The 13818-nt window shown below is 48.9% G+C and overlaps 1 protein-coding gene across 1 annotated transcript in view; it reads right to left on the reverse strand.

The window, feature by feature from the left end:
- The window catches only part of GABBR2 (gamma-aminobutyric acid type B receptor subunit 2), a 365880-nt gene extending 352068 nt beyond the window's left edge, over positions 1 to 13812 (reverse strand). The window contains exon 1 of the mRNA XM_029201547.1: positions 13492 to 13812. Within this exon, the coding sequence (XP_029057380.1) occupies positions 13492 to 13812 (321 nt within the window). The remainder of the gene's footprint in view (positions 1 to 13491) is intronic.
- Positions 13813 to 13818: the final 6 nt, after the last annotated feature.

Below are 13818 nucleotides of genomic sequence, written 5' to 3' on the forward strand. Positions count from 1 at the left end.
GGGCCACAGCCTGCCAAGGACCTAGAGTGGCCAAAACAAAGCCAATCAGATGGTCTCAAGACCAACATCCACAGGAGCCCAGCCGGTGCTCTTCTGAGGGTGTCGTAGCTGGAGGGACTACTGGGGTCCCCAAATCTCTCAAACCAAACTCGTCATCTGCACACTGCCTGGCCCAGAACTCTGAGGTCTCAACGAAATGCTTGTACATCTTTTGGCAAGAACCAAAGCTCTTTCTGGAGAAAATAAATACTATTAGCTCAGCACATGGGCATCCCAGCCTCCCACTCCTGGCCCAGTCTGGGCATTTCATATTTCAATCGGACGTGCCAGTCCTTGCGCCAGCCCCCAAACCTAGCAACCCCCATGATTTGCTCGCTTGGATCCCAAATCGCTGCTTGCAGCAGACGGCCCTAACTCCCACACCACCAAACTCCTGCCCTGGACCTTGTTCAATAGTTTGCTTGTGGATGGTCTTGGATCTGACACCTGCCAAAGACGAATGGCTGGACTCTGAAGACATCTGACAGATGAGAGGAAGACATGTTAATCACTTCTTGTTCTAGATGCTTCTGTAAGACAGCCTGCTGGGTCAGAAGACCGCAGCTCCCTGGCTAACTGCTTCCACAGTGTTCTTATCCAGTACTGTGCCCACCTTTTTTAATAGAAAGTTGAATGAATCACCTGTGTGAACAGCATCTCTGTCTTTGATAAAGTTGTTATTGGAGATATCCAAAGGCCCTGAGAGGACAACCCAGAATTAATTACTCTTTCTGTTTAGTTTCAGACACATCTGATATCTGCAACTCTTTACGACTTTTTAAAGCCGTTTCACATTAATCTATTTCTCTTTCTCTTTCTCTCTCCCTCCCTCCCTCCTCAACGATCTCCACGGACAAGCAGGGTAGGCATTATTATTATTCCCATTTTATAGACAATAAAACTAAGGTGTACACAAGTTAAACAACTACTTCAAGGTCATCCCCTAATGAGTACCAGAGACAGGTCACCCATGGCAAAAGCACAGAGCCCTTTCCACTGAACCACCTGGCCCTTAAGCTAAAAGATTTGTCTCTGGAGCCTAAAGGGAAACATGTTCTCCTGACACGGCAACACCAGAACGTTTCTCTCTTGCCTTCAAATCCAGTATGCAGGTGGAGCCATCCGTTCCTCTGATGTCTGATCGTGTCTTCTCCCTCTGCTCCATTTAGAGGCTCAGTTGTGATTTTATCCAAAATGGTTATGTTGTACATTGTGTTTAGCGACACTCATGCAAAAAGCATTTGCTAAGCACTTACAATGTGCCAGGGGCCATGCTAGGTGCTCGGACATGGAGGCACTCATCCACTCACAGATATCGCCAAGGGCCTGCAGACTGTGTCCTGGGCTCGGGGACTTGGCAGGTGCAAAACAGATGACGTGCCTGTCCCCATGGGCTGGCCCAGCTCACAGCCAGGCTTGGCGGTGGACAATAGCCAGCAGTGACAACACTCAACTATAAGGACTCCACTGGGGTCAACAGCCCAGCCCCAGGCCCAGAGCAGATTCACCACTGAGCTCTCAGTGCACAGATGCTTCTGGAAATGGACAGGGATCCTTCTGGAAATGGACAGGGATTTAGAAACAACCACTTCACTTAGAATCCCATTCAGTGAAGCTCAGACACAGATCTCATACTTCTTGGCTGGCCTCAAACACACAATCCCCCACTGAAATAAGAACCAGTTTTTATGTGACTACACAGCATTTTATGTTTTCATATGCATTATAATAAAATAACAACGATAAAATTTAGTGGGTGCCTACTCAACATGGCCCCCTGTACTTAATGTCTTACATGCATGCTCTATGTCAGCCTTCAAAATAAGCCTCTGAGGGGCTTCCCTGGTGGCGCAGTGGTTGAGAGTCCGCCTGCCGATGCAGGGGACACGGGTTCGTGCCCCGGTTTGGGAGGATCCCACATGCCGCAGAGCGGCTGGGCCCGTGAGCCATGGCCGCTGAACCTGCGCATCTGGAGCCTGTGCTCCGCAACGGGAGAGGCCACAACAGTGAGAGGCCCGCGTACTGCAAAAAAAAAAAAAAAAAAAAAGCCTCTGAGAAAGGATCATCCCCATTTCACAGATGAGGACACTGAGGCTCAAGGAGTGAACAGCAACAGCACACACACGTTTCTGATTCCATATGTGATGGTCTTTCCACAGTGTCCAGGTGTCTTCCCCACACTGCCCGGGCATCGGAAAACACATAGAAGCCATTATAAACAATCCTTCAGCACTCATCCATTCATTCTGCAAATATTTATTGAGCACCTACCATGTGCTAGAAACTGTGCGAGGCACTATTGTAAGCCAAAACAGACTAAGTTCACAGTGCCCTGGCAGAATAGGGGAAGACCAACATTGATCAAATAATCCAACAATTTAAAACTGCAACTGTGATAAGCACTACAAAGGTTCATGGTTCTTAGAGAAATTTTAATAGGGGATTTTTCCCAATCAGGGAGGATGGAGAAAGCACACTTGAGCTGGTATCTAAAAGATGAAGAAAGATGGCAAAAGCCATTCCAGATGGTGGAAACAGCTTGTGCAAAGGTCCTTTGCACACTCTCTGAGCACAATCACCAGAGAAACTTGAAAGGAACACACGTCTAGGACCAGAGGGAAAGGGGAGAGTGCTCAGCAATGAAGGTGGGAGTGAACAGGGCAGACTACAGGGCCTTCAAGGGCACAAGGAGAAGTCTTGTTCCCATTCCCAGAACAATGATGAGTCAGGGTATCAAACAGGGAGGCCACCTGACCAGCATGCTGGGTCAGTGGTCCTAAAGGTCCTCTGCATCTGGGTGATAGCCCCTGCACCTGCCCCAGGCTGCACCATCACGCTCCTTATGCTGCATAGTGACGGTCCCCGGTGGCCTCTCTTTGAAAGCACTGCTGTTTCAGACTCACCTCCACATGTCCTATAACCAGCCCTGGGCCTGGCACCAAGTAGGTGCTTAGCAAGTATGAGCTACATGTGTAAAGGAAGCACTACTGCTGCTCTCGACATGATCTAACAGGAGACACACAAACAGAGACAAACACTGACACCCCGAGTAAACACTACAGGAGGTGACAAGTTCTGCCGAAGCAAGGGAAGCAGAGAGCGGATCCATGTGAGCTAGGTGTGTAGACAGACACACTTGTGAGAGTTCAGCGCCGCTGTGTGTCTGAGTGGGCGGACAGGGAAATGGGTGAGGATGAGGCTGAATTAGAGGGAGAGGCAAGCAGCTGGGTGAAATTCATCCAAAAAGAGAGAAGCGGCAGCTACTGACAAAACGTGCCACTTGCTTTCATGGGAGGAAGATAACTCCCATATGAAGATGCTGTTTCACATTAGTATTTAAGCAGCAGAGATCAAAGTCAGACCATCCAATTGAAATCCCAGGGCACCACTTGGTCGGCTGTGATGTTAAATAAGTCACTTAACCTCTCTAAGCCTCACATGTAAAATGCAGACAATAATAGCAACTACCGCATCAAATTGGCGTGAGAATTAAATAAGTACTTGACATAGGACTGATAGGTGCTAAGCGCAGGATAAAGGTGAGTTACTCGTGTTGTAGTCTCTTTTCTTTCACCTACACACTTGCAAATAATGTTTCCTTTACCTTTTCCTTTTTTAAATGACAAGATTAGAAGCCCTCCAAAGGCTTCCCAACGTTTCTAGAATTCAGAGTCCAGCAAGGAGGTCAGAAGGGTCAGTCTGGCCCTGAGAGGACACTCTATGGAGTGACAGGCTAGCCAATTCTTCTTCTATCAAAGGCAAGGCGCTCTGAGCCAGGCTGGGTGGGAGCATTTGTATGGGCTCTGATCATACGCCCTGGAGTGGGCTTCCAGGTCCCTGTCTGCCAGTTAAACCCCTGAAACAATTCTGGGCATTCTCAGAAAAGCTTCAGTGAATGGGCAGTTCCAGAACCAAAGTGATTTGGACAATATAGTGATTATTATAAGGATGGCTGTTGCTTTCAAAATCAGTTCCCTCTGAACAAAGTCAAGTGGATCATGGGCAGCGTGTGAAAATATCATTTTCTCTCTGCCACCTCCTGACCCTACGCCAGGAGAGCGGCAATAATGCACCACTCCACAGTCCTTCTTTGGCTACATTTTATCTGAACGGTGACCGAGGATGTCCTTGCCAAATGGCAGGAGAAAGGGGGGGGGGGGGTCTGCTTCAGCCAGCAGCTGTGGGACATGGGAACTGATGAAGACAGATGAATCCATTTACTCAGTACTTTGGATCTACCACGAATTTTCTACATGACAATGACACTTCATCCTTCCAGCAATGTAGACTGTTCAAAAAAGACTGAAAAAGTAGAAAGTTGGCAAAAGAAGAACACCCCAATCAGCCCCCAAAGGTGTCACAATGTTCATGCCCTTCACTCAAGCAAGAATTCCCAGACCTTCAAACATCAGCTCATAACCAATTTACTCTCATTTTGCACGTGATTCTAATAAACTTGGTTATCTGATTTGGGCTCCAGACCAAAACCAGGTCAGAGAAATAGTCACTCCAGACTGAGGTTACCCAGTTCCTGAATCAGTCCTGACCATGGAAGGATGAAGAGCAGTAGCTTCCAGCCCAGGAGCAGGGCACCTGGAATATGTCTTGTTGTTCAGGGGATCCCAGGACACCTCTTTATTCACTATACTCAGACCTGCCACTAGATCACCTGGCTCACCAATGCTGATGACTTGGCTTCATTCCTACAGTGTCTACTAGGACGAGAGCCCAGTCCAGTCTCTGTGGCTCTCACAGTTCCTGGAGGTGGGAGTGGGGTATCAGAACCCGATCCCTACACCCACCAACTACCAGTTCGAATACTGCTCCAATAAACTAATCTCCTAAAACCATAATGCTTGTCAGATGCTGGAAAGTATTTCTTTCCCAGGTTTTGATGTTGGAGGATCTTGGAGGATGCTGTGTATGTTTGTCAGGGGAGAAGAGACTGACATTAGCTTTGCACAAAATCTTCTGTTGGAACATCCAACAAGTACCCTTTTCCCTCTGCACTCCACAACTACTGGGCCCCCCAAAGCACCGAAGTACGAATAAAGAGCAAGCAGAAAGCTCACCCCACATGGCTTGGCATACAAAGCACTTCCTCAATTTGTTACAACTACACCCATTTAGCCTCTTAGAATCAGAGAGCTGAGTTTCAGTCTTTTAGATCTATTTGTTCAATAAATGTTTATTGAGCTCCTGCTCTGTGCCTGGCCCTGAGATACTGCCTGGAGGGGCAGAGGTGTGCACAATGGACCCAGACACACCCCATGTCTGCCCTTGCAGTGCTTACAATGGAGCAGAGATCCTCAATCGGTGCTGTAATTCACAGAGGAGCAAAGACTTAGCAACTAACCTAGCACCAGCACCTAGACTGCCGAGGTCTTAGCAACTAACCTAGCACCAGAACCCAGACCGCTGACCCCATCTGAAGCTCACACTTCCAAGGTTTCAGGCTGGCACACCTGCTGGTTCCTAGAAAGGTACAGAGAGGAAGACATCTCACCAGCCTCACTGCACATCATTATATAAGCAGAGAGAATAAGAATAAAATAAAGGAGGAGATGAATGCAGATGCTCACTGGGCAACTTACGCCATTTAAGTTTCTCACCTTCCTAGAACCAAAATAAATAACAAAAAAAAGTCAGCAATAAGAAGCCACTTACATTTAATTCCCAAACAACATGGGGAATGACCAAACAGGTGCCTCCAGAAGGGGTATGCCTTCCCCAGCATCCTCCCCTGACTCCTACCTACCACGGTTAGGTGACCAGCGGTTAGGCCATGAGATCCTCAAGGGCAGGGTCCATGTCACATCCAACTCTGTATCCCAGAGCCTAGAAAAGGGCCTGGCAGAAAATTTTCTCCATTAGTGCGTGTAGAATTAGGACACTGAGGCAGAAATAGGTGGAGCTGTGGCAGCCATCTAGGTGGGCCACTCACGTCTCCTTTAAAAAGAGAACCTACAGGACAAGTACCATCAGCTAAGCCTTCAGCTGTAGCTTCAACATCTGTCATAGTGTTTAATTAAGCTAAGGACACATTTTTCCCAGGGAGCCTGCAGCCAGTGACTAAGTTGCACAGGGATTCTAGAGTCTGGCTCTTTTGGTCTCTAATATGTGACTGCTCTAATGGGCAATCTTTGCTCTGGCGCACCCCAATGGGCTGGCCAAGACTTTCTGAGACTCCTCCTCCCAACTCTCCTTCCTTCCCCTCTCCTTTCACAGGTGTCAGAACAGCACTGTGGTCTGAGGGTTTCCCTACCTCCTCTTTTATCTTTCACTGGTATTCCCCCCCAAAACTCTGGCACTTGTAAATCCATCTTGGCATGTACTTCTTGAAGGACCCCAAATGACAAGTGTCCAAGACATCCACATGCTCCTTTACACATCCCATCCTCCTTTCAAGTTAAGTTGGTCAATGACTACTTCTGGTCAATGAAATATGAATAGAAATAATACATGTCACTTCCAAGTAAAGATGGTCAAAACCTAGTGTGCCTTCCCTGTGGATTCCTTCCTACTCGCCATCTTCTTGAAGCCAAAAGATGGAAGAGTGACAGCACAAGAGCAGCCTGGGGCCCTGTGTTCTCACTGGGAGGAGAGCCTCCCAGGAGGCTCTGACCCTCACTGGATTTGGGTGAACAGTATATAACTGTGACTGTGTCAAGCAACAGAGATTTCAGGATTTGTTTGCTAACGCAGCATAGCCTAGTCCACCCTGACTAACAAAAGCTATATACCTCTCTATATATTTATTTAGCACCTCTGTTTTCACCCCTATCTTACACTTCCAGCTTGTTCATTTCCCTGTTGAAATCTCACATCTCTTCATGAAGAAGTTGATGGTCCCACAAGAGGGGAGGCCAAACACATGAACAAGAGCTCTTTAAAGATAAAGGTAGCGAGCTAACACGCTTAGCCCAATACCTAGTTCTAAACAGGCCCTAGTGTGTTATCCCACCCACCTTCTACTGGGTGCCTGGCTAGGTCTGAGGAATTGGTCGGGGGCAGGCACGGCATGGCCAAGGGTATTTCCCTCATACCAGGGAAGTTGAGGGGTTGTTGCTGGTGGGAACATGCAGAAGGCAGCTCAGCTTGATCCTGATATATGGGGTCCCCTAAGTCCTACAGTGATGGAGAGGTGGAGCAAAGACCCTGGGGAAGTGATCCAGAGAAACCATTCATCATATGGGAAGTTAATTCAGAAGGCAGATTCTAATTTATTCACTTATAGTTCAGTTCAGCAAACATTCACTGATGCCCACTGTATGTAAAACCACTGCGGAATAGGACCAGCCCTGCCCTCACAGAGCTACAGTCCAGTGGGGGAGAAACAGACAAAGATGGCTATGACACACAGCAAAATGTAAGATGTGCTGGAAGATACACATGAATAAAGATCTCGTGCTCGCATGGTCTCTCTCCGACACCGCTCTCAGCAACGCGGCATTAGAAAGCAAGATTACAGATAACACGGCTTTACATTTACATCATGTTTTGAGGTTCCACATCCATCATGTTTATCCCTACTACAGATCTGTGAGATCAACATAATCATCACCACACGGTACAGGAATAACGAGAATAGTGACAAAACAGCAGTGAATATTTACTGAGCATTCACAGTGTACCAAGCACTGAATTACTTTACCTGGATGGTCTCATGTGTTCCCCACACCCTATCAGGCAGTTAGTATATTAGCCCCATTTTACAGATGAAGAAACAGAGGCAAAGTGGCTTGCCTAAGGTCACCAAGCAGGTACGTGGTACCCAATGGGGATACAAACCCAGGCCCCCTGACATGCTAAGAAGCTCATCTAACAGGTGCTTGGAGCTAGGGGAGCTGAAGGGTCTGGTTTTGTGCCCAGCTGCATCCCCTCAGGGACTCTCTCTCCTCGTTCCCCTGCAGTGCAACTGACTTCAGTTACTATCTTGCCTGCCAGATACCCCCGTGCATGTCATTGCTCCCCCTCTGCCGCCCCTCCCACCCAGTCAGGCCTCAGAGTGCCTCCATCCCCTCACACTGGCTCTCCATCTCTGCTCAGGCCCCAGTATCTCCCCCTTCAGCTGCTACAATAGCTTCCTGACTTTTCTATCTCCACCCTCTCCTGTCTACCATTCAGCCTCTACGTTCTTATCGGCCTTAATCTTGTCACATCCATGTTTGAAAACCTCCCACAGCTCCTCACCACTCCAGAATAAAGTCTAAACTTCTTGACACGGCATTCAAGGCCTTTCATGCCCACCACCAGGCTGCCTTTCCCTCTACAAACCCTGCACTCAGGTGAAAACATAACAAGTCAGTGCTCCCCAGACACACTTCACACTTTGTGGCCTTTATCCTTTGATCCTGGGGATCCTTCCTAGGATCCAACCTCCATCTCCCTGAGCCCACACCTCTCTGTGTCAACATTATATTCACCCTTCCAGACTCATCTTGACTTCTTCTCCTCCAGGAGGCCTAGATGTGAGCTTACCTTTCTCCTAATGTCCCTGTCATCTATTGCTTCTTTCTTGAATTTAGCATTCCCCAAGTGGATATCTGTGATCAGACCCACCTGGCATCCACCCGCCTTTAACAGCCTCTGATGAGCTTCGAGGAATCACCTCTTCCCCACTCTGTATTCATGTGGTTCGGTGGGGCTGGCCTCACCTCCTTCTTCCTCCATGAAAGGCTGGCGGATATCCCAGGCCCGTCAGCATCATGTTATTGGTTCAGGGATAGACACATGACCCAACTCAAGCCAATGAGAGCTGAGCTTGGAATTTTTGCTGAAAACGTCAGGAAAGAAACACTCTTCTTACTGGAGTTTCTAAACTGGGAGTGTGTAAACTTGCAGCTGCTAGGGGCCATCTGTACAGCCAAATGGGGAGAGCCTGACTGAGGGTGAAGCCAAACACAGAGGAAATCAGAGCCAAGCAACAGAGAGGGACTGGATTCAGCCATACCTGAATATAGCCCACTCCAGGATTTTTCAGCCACATGAACCAGTTAAAATTAGGTTTCTGTCACCTGTAACAAGGTTCCTAAGCAATACAACTACTAAGGGTGAGGTACCATGCAAGGCAATGGGGTATAACCACAAAGATGTGAGCCTGATTCTAAAAGAGCTCATTTTCTATCTCTTTATTTCTAAGAACGGCTATATTGAGATACAATTCACGCACCATAACATTCATTCTTTTAAAGTCTACAGTCCTATGGTTTTTAGTATAGTCACAGAAATATGCAACCATCAAGACAGATTACTTTCTACCTTGCACTGAAAATGACAAGCATGTGCTTGCTCTGTTCTGCCCTGTGCACCAGCTCCTCTCCTGAGCCCAGTGCTGGGTTTACGCCTTTCTGTAGTACCAGCAACTGCAGTAGGTGCCCAATGGCTACTAAGCTGTACTCAGACCTCCTGAAAAGTTCGGCCTCCATCCAACAGTTGTTTAGGTCCTCTCTAAAGTACAATGAATGAGAGAACAGATATTTGGCAAAACCACTCAAGAAAAGGATGTGCTCACCGATCACTAGGTTTTCTCTGGGTTTTCCAAGCTGGATGCCTGCAACAGGGTAGACCTTCTGAGAGGTGCACACCTGGAATGTGCTCCTTTGGCTCCCTGAACTTTTCCCAAGTTTATTACAGAATAATTTAAAATAGTAACAAGGGGAAAACATATAAATCCAACAGTAGGGGAATGATTTAATACTTATGGGGCACCCATAGGATAGAATAGTAAATAGCCACTAAAATTCATCTTTGCAAAGAAGATTTAAGGACATGGGGAAATAACCATGCTATAACATTAACTGAATGAAACAAAATATAAAAGGGTGCATAGAGATTTCAAGCACACAAAATAGTAAACACCAGCAACTGGAAGGGAATAATACTAATTATTTGATGCAATTACCTTTGTGTAGGTGGATTATAGACAATTTTTTTCAATGCTTCTCTACAATTTTCTATTTTTCCAAAATGAAAATTACTTTAATCAAATCAGAAAAGCTGACATTATTTTTTAACTCATCCCTTGGTTATTATTTACTTTTATTAATGTGGCTACCAAAGAATGAGAAACAATCACATGAAGAACATTTCTGAACCTGCAAAACTTTTATGGAAAAAAAAGACACTGTCCCTCAGAGTCTTTTAAACAAACACGTAAGTAATGTAATCTACCATGTTTACCTTTTAACCTTGACTGCCAGGAGGCTCAGAGCTAAAATTTAATTTACAAAAATGCAGTAACCATCTTAGCCCAGGTTCTGGGTTCGGTAACTTGCATGCTTCTATGTGGTTTCTGATGCTTCCTTTTATCTGTTTTTTCAATTGTCTTGCTTGTGTTTTTATATACTCAAATCTTCCTTGGAATACATAAAGAAGTATTTGCTGATGTGATTTGAGGTACACCAGAGAAGAGAGGTCCTGCCTAGCAGATGCTCTGCTGGGATGTTTCATTTTTACAAACACATGGCACTGAGTGGGGCTTTGAATGCTTTATTGCTATTCTAATTACAGGAGAGGGGCAACTGAATAAGTGTGTGCAGGAGGCTCCTTTATTGAGACAGGCTAGTCCCAATGATCAGATCAACCCATGTTTTGCTAAATCTCCATCTCTTTGAAGACTGTGTGGACAGAGGTCCACCCTGGCTGCCCACTGTCTCTGGCCATTGACTGACAGCAAATGTTAGCAAAGCCAGCCAAAATGTGTTCACCACATCCATCCTGCATTCAAGTCTACAGACAACAAGTGACACACCCAGCAAGTGACAAGGGGGTATACACAATCCATAAAGACATCCTATCTGAATAAAACAGGGTCCACACACTCTAACACAAGCCCCAAACACCCTTTAGATCACTGTGGATTCTGCTGCAATTACCCAGATTGATCCTTTACTTCGGCTTAGAGAGAAAGTACCTGTACTCTAAAGATGGACCAGTTGAAAAAATTAAGTATTATATCACCCGGGTGTTCTCCCAACCGTGACACTTCATGGCAAGAGATACATATTTGTTTGATTGTAAGCCAAGATTCTTTTTTTTCTGGTGGTAACTTCACTGAGCCTTCATGAGATTTCAGAAGTGAGCAAAACAAATAAGCAGTCAATATTTTAGTTGTGACCATTTTATCACATCTGAAGTCACAATGTCCTACTTGTGAATCCACACCAGAGGAAAATGAAGGAAGGCAGGAAACGTTTATTTAGTGCTTACAGCATGCCAGACAGAGCACTGGCCGCTGCACCTGCCAGCTCAAGGCATTTTCCATTCCAGCCTGCTATCTCCCTTAAGCATCACAATACCATCCTGGGGAGTACATATAATAGTCCCAGTCTTTCAGAAGTGGAAATCTAGGTTTAGAGAGATCAATACCTTGCTCAAGGTCACCCACAGGGAAGATACTAGGTTTCTGACCAGAAGCCAGGTTAAAGCCACCCCAAAGCCCATGCTCGGTGCCCCTTCAAATGGCGAGATATGCTTCCCTGCTTGCGTGAGGCTGAGATTATACCCTCTGCCCTCCTTCCCCTGAGCTGAAGTGCCTTCTGACTGCCTCATCCTCTTGACTTTAGGCCCCCTCTCACTCAGAAAGTCATCAAGACACACTTGAAAAATAAAATATAAAAGCATCAACCCACACCCTGAAATTGAGCACCCTTCCCTTTGCTGCTACTAACAAGCTAATATGAAATCTCTTTCAGGGAAGCTTTCTGAAGGGAATAAATTGATGGTGAAAACATTATGCAGCTGACAATATTTGGTGATGATGCAAGCAGGGCTGCCCTGTCCATAAATGGTTTTGTCTCCAAAGAACCGGCTCTCCGTGTCCTTTCCAAAACAAAAATAGATAGATATAGATGGAGCGCCAGAGAAATAGTATCCAGAAGACATGGTTCGGTATAATTGCATTGCCCTCCCGTTTATGTGTGCCAGGCAACTACCCCAGAGAACTTGAAATGTTCTGGAGAAGACAGGAATGTCATTCAGAAATGATTCCACACGGGTTGGCTCTGCACAGCTACCCAGCTTGCATCCTCCTGGGGCAGAGGAAGCTTCTCTGCTTGCAGCAGCCTGCGTGCACCGCCACCAACTGCCACCCGTTTCTTCACCTTTTATTTACAGCGCAGAGCAGGCTGGTTCATCAGTGAAGGGGAGAGGTGGGGAATAAGATGCAATCCAGATTTCTGTTCTTTCTCCGGGGACCAAAAAAAGGGGGGGGGCACACAGAGAAGGAAGTGTAGCCTAGGCTGCACGACCAACGCGGCAGCGCGACCCTGCTCTCAGAAAGGGGTTTGCACCAGGGCTCGAGCAGAAGCGCCCAAGGAGCCCCAGGAAGCCGGGTCAATCAAGCCCAGCGCCTCGGCCGGGCTTTGGCGCGGTGGAAGAGGCGCCAACCGAGCGTACTGCACAGGAAATCACTGCCCCCTTCAGGCCGCGTCTCAGATGCTGCGGCCGGAGCGTAAGGGCTCCCTCAGTCCCGAAAAACTCGCAAACCCGACCTCGCGCGGCCCGCGATCCCTCCCCTGAGGCCCCTAGGCGCACCCCAGCCCTCGGGCGGGCGGTGAAGGTGTGCACTGTTGCTGCAGCCGGAATGCAAGCTGAGGGTGTGAGGAGGGGGCTTGGCATGGAAAGCTCTCGGCTCTTCGGCTCCCCTCAGAGAAGGGGGCAGGGAGGGCAAACCGGGTGCTGCGCTCCAAGTCCGTGCTTCAAGTCTGCGCCCGGAGAATCTGCGCCTGCAGCCGCCCGGCCACCAGCAGCGGCGCGGCTGCACACCCTTGCGCGCCCGGGGCGAGACCTGATCAGGGCACTCTCTGATCAACCAGCCTGAGGGGGTCTCCTCAGAAAACCGCTCGGGCCATAGGCAGCGCCGGATACATGCAGGCAGCAGCGCTGCAGAGCAGGCGGCCCCACGCCGGCCTGAGTAGTACTGGCTCCGAGCTCGTCCAGCCCTGCTGCGCCCTCCAGCCCCTCGGGTCCCCGAGTCCTCCGGACCTCAAAGCACAGCTCGGCTTTCCTGGATCCGAGAGCAGGCCCGTGGCCTCTCTAGCCCCGGATGGCCCAGTTTAGAGTCAATGCGCCTGTTCTTCCCACCTAGCACTCCACAGCCCCACCAGCGGGGACCTGGGCAGGGGCGACCACTGCAGGCTTTTGGGGAGGTTCAGTTACCACCTTCTCCACTCCTTCTCTGGGCAAAGGAGACCCTAGTCTTCTATCCCACACCCCACAAGCATTATACACACATACAATCCCAGAGGAGGAAGATGTTCAGCAAATCTTGGTACCGGCTGTGCCAACCAAGCCCGGCGGGACCCAGAGGGTAAGCACTGAGCCCCAGCCCGCGCGGTGCCCTCGGCAGGCTCAATCAGGGCTCTACCCATGGGCCAAAGCTTGCTTCTGTCCAACACGCCCTCCCCCATCGCCCCCACAGCCCCGACGGCACGGGCGGCCGACACTCACCTCGGTGTCGTAGAGCCGCAGGTCGAGGAAGTAGGGGCGCAGGAGCGACTCGTTGCGGATCTGCTCGATAGCCAGTTCCACGGCAGGGAGCACGCCGCGCCCGATGCTGCCCTTGGCCACCTCCTTGGTGAGCGGCATGAGGCCCATGATGGAGAGCGGAGGGCTGCTGGGCGGCGGCCGGGGGACACCCCGCGCCCAGCCCCAGGCCCCGGGCGCCAGCGGCAGCAGCAGCGGCAGCAGCAGGAGCAGCAGCAGGCGCGCGGGCGGCGGTGGCGGCGGCGGCGGCGGCCCGGGCTGCCCGGAGCTCGGCGGGGAAGCCATGCCGCG

The sequence above is a fragment of the Monodon monoceros genome, unplaced genomic scaffold, assembly GCF_005190385.1.
Source record: "Monodon monoceros isolate NGI ecotype Baffin Bay Population unplaced genomic scaffold, NGI_Narwhal_1 Super_Scaffold_5, whole genome shotgun sequence".
Lineage (NCBI taxonomy): Eukaryota > Metazoa > Chordata > Mammalia > Artiodactyla > Monodontidae > Monodon > Monodon monoceros.